General features: G+C 43.2%; 1 protein-coding gene across 1 annotated transcript; it reads right to left on the reverse strand.

Annotated features, from left to right (window-relative positions):
• Positions 1-3,655: 3,655 nt before the first annotated feature.
• On the reverse strand, positions 3,656-5,499 carry LIPT2 (lipoyl(octanoyl) transferase 2). Its single transcript, XM_004382019.2, has 2 exons — positions 5,034-5,499; positions 3,656-4,403 (listed from the first exon to the last, which is right to left on the reverse strand). The coding sequence occupies exons 1-2, from the start codon at positions 5,497-5,499 to the stop codon at positions 4,174-4,176; spliced, it is 696 nt and encodes a 231-aa protein (XP_004382076.1). The 3' UTR covers positions 3,656-4,173.
• Positions 5,500-9,113: the final 3,614 nt, after the last annotated feature.

Consider the following 9,113-nt stretch of genomic DNA (forward strand, 5'->3'; position numbering starts at 1 on the left):
ATTTTCTGTGCTGAGTCGTTTTTCTTTATGTATTTTCTTTTCATCTTTTTCATTGTTGTTGATTTTGTGTTTGCTGAGTCTATATTTTTCTAGTTTTTTATTTTGACTTGTAGGATTGTTAGTTTCCTTTGCAGTTACCTTAATATTTACCCCTATTTTTCTAAGTTTATACCAGTCTTTCATTTCTTTGTATCACCTTGACTTCCTCTCCATATGAAAAATCTGTCTACATTTTTCAAGTCCCTCTTTCTTGTTTTAATGTTGTCACCTGTTACATATTGACATCTGTTTCCCAATTTTCAATGTTTTGGCTTTGATTTACTTCTGTGACTTCCCTATCTGGGTTGATATCTGGTTGTTCTGTCCTATGTTCTAGTCTTGGGTTGTTATCTGATGTTACTGATTTTCTAACCAGAGGACTCCCTTTAGTATTTCTTGTAATTTTGGTTTGGTATTTGCAAATTCTCTAAACTTCTGTTTATCTGGAAATGCCCTAATTTCACCATCATATTTGAGAGACAGTTTTTCTGGATATATAATTCTTGGCTGGCAGTTTTTTTTCAAGGCTTTATATATGTCATCCCATTGCCTTCTTGCTTGCACAGTTTCTGCTGAGTAGTCCGAGCTTATTCTTATTGACTCTCCTTTGCAGATGACTTTTCATTTATCTGTAGCCGCTCTTAAAATTCTCTCTTTATCTTTGGTTTTGGGAAGTTTGATTATAATATGCATTGGTGACTTTCGAGATCTACCTTATGTGGGGTTCGATGAGCATCTTGAATAGATATCTCATCATCTTTCACTATATCAGGGAAGTTTTCTGCCAACAAATCTTCAACAATTCTCTCTGTATTTTCTGTTATCCTCCCCTGTTCTGGTACTCCAATCACTCATAGGTTATTCCTCTTGATAGAGGCCCACATAATTCTTAGGGTTTCTTCATTTTTTTCAATCTTTTTATCTGATGTTTTCCTCAGATAAGTTGGTGTCAAGTACTTTATCTTCAGTCTCACTAATTCTGACTTCTACTGCCTCAATTCTGCTCCAATGACTTTCTATTGAGTTGCCTAATTCTGAAATTTTATTGCTAATCTTCTGGATTTCTGATTGCTGTCTATGGATTCTTGCAGCCTGTTAAATTTGTCATTATGCTCTTCTCTAATCTTTTTAATTTCCTCTATTGAGTGTTCTACGTTTTGATTAATTTCCTTCCTAATTTCTTGAAGAGTTCTGTATATTAATCTTTTGCGTTCTGCCTCCGGTAATTCCAAAAAATTTTAGGTTCTTTATTTTGGGAGCTTGCTGAAGCCATCATGGATTGCCTTTTTATGTGATTTGATATTGACTTTTGTCTCTGAGCCATCAATAAGTTATTATATTTATTTATTTAATGTTTGCTTACTGCGTCCTAGCTTCTTGTTTTGATATGCCTAAATAGGCTGCTCGTATGAGCTAGTTTGATTATTGGCACCTTTGAAGCTCTAATGTCCTGTCACCAGGTGGTTAGATCTGTTATTTGGTATGTGAGCTGAGGAGTCCACCCACTCCTTCTGTATGGATTCAGCTCAGGTGCCCAGATAGATAGCCACCAAGTGTGTGGTGTAAGCTCTCATTTACAGTCCTAGACAGGCATGGGTGATTGGTGTAGGCACAGGCATCTGGCTGCAGCAGGGTGACACACTCTGACCAAGGCAGGGGGCTGACGGCCCTCCCAAGTGTCTAGGAGGAAGGCGTGTCCCTATTCCCTAGAACACGTAGGTGCGTGGCTTTTGCAGCCGGAATACGAGCAGCTAATGCTGTTGGCTGTAAGGACTGGGGGGCACCTCTTATTCATCGGCCCCTATCGCAAGTGGCTAGGTGGTATGGGTGGAGCCACCAATCTCAGGTCCCTGATGTGGGTAGGTGAAGACCCTGCTTAATGGGCAGAGCAGTGTCAAATGTCAAGAACCTGCAACTTCACAGATGAAACAGTTGAAGTTAAGAGTTCCGGTATATACCCTGTTGTACTGCGGTAATGAGGGCCTACGCTGTTGAGATGGGCCCACACAAGTGTATGCATGGGGAAAGGCACTCAAAGTCTGTGGATCCCTTATGCCTGTGCCTAGGCAAAGGAGCTGTGTCTACCCTGGGTTCCTGGCTTAGGGGACCTGGCAGTTTATTTTTTCCCTTTTATTTGTTCACTCTCCAAGGCAGGGAGAATGGCTCCAGGCGTGTGACAGATCCTACTTCTGACCCAGGGGACTTGGCAATTGCTGAAGCTGGTCCAGGACCCAGTGCAGAGCAGGGAGCGGGGAGGTAAATGGGAGAGAGGTTTTTCCCTAAGGGGGTGTTTTTGATCCGCATGGTAAGCCGTATGGAAGTACTTATCTTTTGCCGATGAGGGCTGCTTCTTACTGGTTCTTGGTAGCCGTGTAGACTCTCTGGTGCTAGGTCTCTCCCAGCATGGAAAACGCGCCTCCCAAGCACTGCCACTTGCCTGCCTCACCGCTCACCCCCGTGCTCATCAGGCTTGAAGGGCTCAGGCTCTCACCAGGTCAGGTGTGGCAACTCCTCGCTGCTTCCGAACCGTCTCTCCCTCCACCTGCCACTCAGTCCAGTTCCTCAACTCTGCCTTTGATGTTCAGGGCTCCCAGATTGCCATATATAATGGATTCACTTGTTTTTTTGGGTCTTTGTTGTAAGAGGGTCCACCGGAAACATCTGACTAGTCTGCCATATTGGCCCCGCCTCATCTGTATATCTTCTTTTTTTTAATAATTTTTTTGGTGAAAATATATATATAGCAAAACATACACCAATTCGATATCTTTTTACTTTTTTAATGTGGCTAGTAGAGAATGTGAAATTACAATGCAGCTCACACTATATTTCTACGGGACAGCACTGGTCTAAAGGGAAACTGAAGCCCAGAGAGGGTAAACAACTTGTTAACAGACTGTAATCAGGGTGACCTGACTTCTCATTCAAGGCTCTTTCCACCCTAACTGGATGTGGAAGCCAGCCTCCAAGATGGCCCCTAATGAGTCTCACCTTTTGTCACCCTTGTGTACTCCCTTCCACCCCAAATAGGGCTAACCTATTAGGATATTGCAGAAATGGCTGTGTGTGGCTACTAAAGCTGGGTCATAAAAGACATTGTGGCTTCCACCTTGTCTGGCATCACTTGCTCTAGGGGAAGCCAGTTCCAGTCATGAGAACATTCAAGCAGCCCTATGGAGAGGTCCACATGATAAGAATCTGCAGCTTCCTGTCAACAACCAACACCAACCAGGCATGTGAATGAGCCATGTTGCATGCTGATATTCCAGCCTCAGTCAAGCCTTTAGATGACAGTGCCCCAGCTGACATCTTAACTACAAATTCATGAGATCCTGATGCAGAATCACCCAGCTAAGCCTCTTCCAAATTCTTGACCCACAGAAAATATATGAAATAATAAATATTATTGTTTTTAATTTGCTAAGTTTCGGGGCAATTTGTTATGCAGCAATAGATAACTAATGCATAGCTTTACAAACTTACAGACCTCATCTAAGAAAAACTTTTATATCTCTGGCATTTATACAGTATGGGAAATTATTCTTGTCTTTCCCCCAGTCTTTCTCCTGTTCAAGTTACCCCAATTAAATACAGCTCAATTATCAGGCTTGGGAAATCTAATCCAGGAAGACAGGATCCCACTTTATTCTTTGAAGAGACTTTTCCCTGTTCCCTTTATTGTAGAAGGTCTCTTGAGGATGAAAAAGCACCACATCACATCACATTCATCTAGGCCATCCAGAGATTTGAGGCCCACCACATCAAAGGAACTGGAATCCAGGTTTGCACAATTAGATATAGTATCAAGGAAGTAGTAAAAATTGAGAAATGACAATTTATGACATGTAAGTTTCTCTAAACTGAGAAACTGTTGTCAACAGTAATGATAATCTCTTATATTTATATATGTGTGATGCTTTTTATAGGGTTTTCACACCTAGTATCTCTGGGGTAGGCGAAGAAGAGATAAATAAACTTGAATACATATGGAAACAATGGCTCAGAACTCATGACCTGCCCTTTTCTCAAGGCCAGTGAATGGCAGGGCTGGGTCTAGAACCTGGGTTTCGTGATTCCAAGTCAGGCTTGCTGCTTTCCAAGGCAGGGCCATCCTGGCTGTAATAGCAATGGCCTTCAGTTGAGGCTGTCCTCTGAAGTCAGTGTGCACTTGTAGGTCTCCTTAAAGGCCTCAAGGAAAGGTGGCATTACTTCATCCACAGTGACATATCTCTGGAGCTCCTTACTCAGGGAAGTGACACCTGTCCCCACCAGCCCACAGGGGACAATGTGCTCAAACCACGTCAGGTCCGTACAACAGTTCAGAGCCAAGCCGTGAGATGTGATGTGCCTTCCACAGCGGACTCCTGCAAGGCAAGTCAAAGGGTCTTAGAACAGATACCCTCCCCTACCCCGGCTTCAGAACCCTCCTTAGCTCAATAAGGGGATTTGACTAGATCACTGGTTTTTAAACTTTGTTTCTGGAGAACCCAAAGGGTTGTGCAGACTGGGGAAGGGGAGAAAGTGACTCCACAGCAGCTCCATTTATTATGTATAATAGAGTCTCCAGGAAATGTCCTTTAATACAGAGTGTGTTGCTTAAAAAAATAAATATGAAAAGTACTAAGAGCCCTTATTCTGACATTGTGATTCATAGGAAACAACCTGGTAAGGCATTTCTATGACTCCATCCGTAAAAATGAGTGTTGGACTAAATGCACAAAAAAAAAACCGTTGCCATCGAGTCGATTCCGACTAATAGCGACTCTATAGGACAAAGTAGAACTGCCCCATAGAGTCTCCAAGGAGCGGCCGGCTGGTGGATTCGAATTGCCGACCTTTTGGTTAGCAGCTGTACTTCTTAACCACTCCTAAAAACTCTTAAACGCGGCCAATAGTTCTGATTCAAAACCCGCGCCCGTTACACCTCCTCCCAGCTGGAGCTCTGCCCTCAGCCTCCACTGGTCCAGCCCTTGGCCCCGCCCACTAGTGCTCACCGATCGCACAAATCTTGAGCTCACCCAGCCAGACGCCGGTATAGGGTGGGGGTCGCGCGCGGGCGGCCGGCAGGCCCTGGAGCTCGCACAGGCGCACAGCGCACGCCTCCAGCGCCGCCACATAGGTGCGCAGGCGCAGGCCTAAGCGCCGCAAATCGAGTACCGGATGGCAGAGCAGCTGACCTGGGCCGTGGAAGGTGGCTAGGCCGCCGCGGCCGGTAGCGCGCACCTCGGCGCCTAACGCCCGCAGCCGAGCCGCCTCCTCGGGTGTCAGGCCGCCGCGCAGCCCGGCTGTGTACACAGGCCCCGCGGGCTCGCTGAGAAGGAGCGCGCCCACCTCAATTCTCGGTCGGGCCTCGGTGTCTGGCTCTGTTTGCAGCTGCCTCAGCCATTGCTCCTGCAGCGCCAGAACTTCGGTATACGGCACCCGGCCCAGTCGCACTAGACGCACCATCGGTTGTCTCATCGCGCAGGCTGTGGCCTCCTCGGGGCCCGCCCCCTGCCTTGACCTAGGGGCGTGCCGGGAGGGGCGGGGACTCAGGGACACCCTAAGCCGCTGTTCCTAAGGGCGTGTTACAGGCTCGTGGGAAATTTTGTGACCCCAGGACCCAGCACAGGGTCTGGTTCATCCATTCATTCGTTTCAATAACCAGTATTTAGTGCCTGTTTGTGTTCTTTAAGGAGCCCTGGTGGGATAGTGGTTAAGCGCTTGGCTGCTAACCGAAAGGAATGCTCTGATCCTGGCATGGCCTGGCAGAATTGTTCTAAATTAAAGCACCAAACCCCAACACCCCCTCCCCGTTGCCATCGAGTGTATTCTGACTCATGGCGACCCTATAGGACAGAGTTAGAACTGCCCCCACAGGACTTACGAGGAGCTGCTAGTGAATTCGAACTGCCGACCTTTTGGTCAGTAGCAGAGCTCTCAACCACTGTGCCACTAGGGCTCCAGACTGAAGCGGGGCGGGGGAGAGGGCAAAAATTTATTTACTTTCAATGACCATTCATTGTACATAGGCTGCACCTGAGGAGGCAGGTGTAACCTTTGGCAAGGCTGCTTCCTTAAGGGAAGGGTAGTTCCCAGAGAGGGACTGAGTTATGAGTCATCAGCAACCAACTCCCAGAAGCTGAGAGGAAAGATTGGCTGAGTCCTGAGGGCAGATCCTGGGCAGCACACCACAGCATCCACAGTGCTGTGGTTGGAATGTCATTTAAACAGATGTAAATTTACCCAAAAAACTTCTACTGAATACCAACTGTGTGTTAGGCCCATTGCTAGATGATGGGCTATTCCATCCCTGTATTCCTGAATAACAACCAGAACCCAATTTTTATACCCTCAGTCTATACTCTGAGTCTTCCATCTTGTAGTCAAGGATTGTTCAGTTGAAAGAAAGGAAGAAATGAAATTGATTTTAATTATGCAGAAAAGAAGAGAATAATATAACAAATTATTGTTTGCCTAGCATTTAGCCTTGTCAAATTTTAATATTTTACTATATTTCAGATTTTTAATAATTTTAGACAAAAATACTATAGAAACAGCTAGGTGAAAAACAGCATAAATAGTATGCTGTCAGATTTGTAAAAAATGAAGAAAAATATGTGTGGATCCTGACTGATAAACTATTTTTTGTGTATGCATGAAATATGTTTGGAAAGTCTTAGAAAGACTACACAAGAAGATGATAACATTGATTGCTCCCTTAGCTGACTGGGAGACATTTAATAAACATAGACATAAAAATCCTAAGCAAATATTAGCAAATTGAATCCAGCAATGCATGAAAGTATTAATACAGCACAACCAAGTAGTGTTTATCCCAGGAATGCATAGTTGTTTTTACATTCTAAAATCCAACAAAATATTCACCACAAAGGAGAAAAATCATACAATTAATTCAATAGATGCAGAGAAAGCAGCTGGCAAAAATCAATAACTATCCTGATTAAGGAAACCCTGGTGGCGTAGTGGTTAAAAGCTACAGCTGCTAACCAAAAGGTCGGCAGTTTGAATCCACCAGGTGCTCCTTGGAAACCCTATGGGGCAGTTCTACTCTGCCCTATGGGGTGGCTACGAGTCAGAATCGACTTGACGGCAATGGGTTTGGTTTTTTGGGTTTTGTACTGATTAAAACTCTCAGTGAATTGGGAATAAAAGAGAAATTCTTTAATCTGACAAAGGGCATTGCATTAATCAAGGTTCATACAAGACACCACAAAGTAGTATTTTTAATTAAATTTTTATTTTGAGAATGTTGTAGACTCACATGCATTTGTATGAAATAATACAAACAGATCCCGTATACCCTTTACCAGTTTTCTCCCATGATAACATCTTGCAAAACTCCAGTACCGCATGAAAGCCAGGATTGTAAGGATGGCGCAGGACCAGGCAGTGTTTTGTTCTGTTATATATAGGGTCACTATGAGTTGAAACCGACTCAAGGGCACCTAACAAAACAACAACAACAGTCCTACTATTAATGGATGTTTGCAGCTCTTTCTTTTCATTTTGAGTTGTGTTGCATTGGCGAATGAAGGTTCCGAAAGCTTTACTCCAGCCATGTCATTAAGGTCAACTCTATTTTGAGGAGCAGCTCTTCTCCTGCTGTATTTTGAGTGCTTTCCAACCTGAGGGGCTCATCTTCTGGAACTATACCAGACAATGTCCCACTGCTATTCATAAGGTTTTCACTGACCATTTTTTTCAGAAGTAGAATACCAAATGCTTCTTCCTAGTTTTAGTCTGGAATCTCTGCTGAAACGTATACATCATTGGTACCCTGCTGGTATTTGAAATACTGGTGGCATAGCTTCCAGCATCACAGCAACATGCAAGCCACCACACTACGACAGACTGACAGACAAGTGGGGATTATTATTATTATTACTGTATTATTATGTTAAAGATGTTTTAGTGTATGTGGAAGTATTTCTTATAATGTTTTTATGCATAGAAAGGTACACTATCAACTATATACTAGGACAAACATTTGACTAACTGATGTTAGATACAAACCATACCTAACTGTTCAGACTTACATACAAATTCAACTTGAAGACAGATTTAGAAATGGAAGTTGTTTGTAATCTAGGAACTGCCTGTAATCTGTGTTATATAAATGTAATCATACAGTATGTAACGTTTTGGAATAGGCTTTTTCACTCAGCATAATTCTCTGGAGATTCATCCAGGTTGTTGGTGCATTAATAATTCATTCATTTTCATTGCTGAGTAGTATTCCATGGTTTGGATGTACCACAGTTGGTTTAACCATCCACCTGTTGACGGACCCTAGGGTTGTTTCCAGTTTGCAGATACCACAAATAAAGCTGCTACAAACATTTGTGTACAGATTTCTGTGTGACCATAACTTTTCATTTCTCTGAGATAAATGCTCAGTACTGCAATTGCTGGATTGTATGGTAGCCGCATGTTTAGGTTTTTATAGACTGTCAAAATAATTTGCAGAGTGGCTGTTCCATTTTACATTCCCACAAGCAATATGTGAGTGATCCAGTTTCTCTGCATCCTCACCAGCATTTGATGTTATGACTATTTTTTATTTTAGCCATTCTGATACATATGTATTGGTATCTCATTGTAATTTTAATTTGCATTTCCCTAGTGGCTAATGATTTTGAACATCTTTTCATGTGCGTATTTTCCACCTGTATATCATCTTCAATGAAATATTCATTATGTCTTTGGCCCATTTTTTGATTAAGTGGTTAGGTTTTTTTTTACTGTTGAGTTTTGAGGTTCTTTATATATTCTAGATACCAGTTCTTTGTCAAATAGTGGTTTGCAAATATTTTCTCCCAATCTGTAGCTTGCCTTTTCATTTTATTTTTTTCCCATACAAAAATTTATACCTATATTGTTATGTGACTCTAACTGCTCTACCCATACGGTGACAGCACACTCCTCCTTTACACCCCTGGTTCCCCATGTCCATTCAACCAACTCCTAACCCTCTCTGCCTTCCCATCTCAACTCTGGACAGAAGCTGCCCATTTAGTCTCTTGTATCTACTTGAGCTAAGAGGCACACTCCTCACGAGTATCCCTTTATGT

Source organism: Trichechus manatus, unplaced genomic scaffold (genome assembly GCF_000243295.1).
Source record: "Trichechus manatus latirostris isolate Lorelei unplaced genomic scaffold, TriManLat1.0 scaffold00088, whole genome shotgun sequence".
Taxonomy (NCBI): domain Eukaryota; kingdom Metazoa; phylum Chordata; class Mammalia; order Sirenia; family Trichechidae; genus Trichechus; species Trichechus manatus.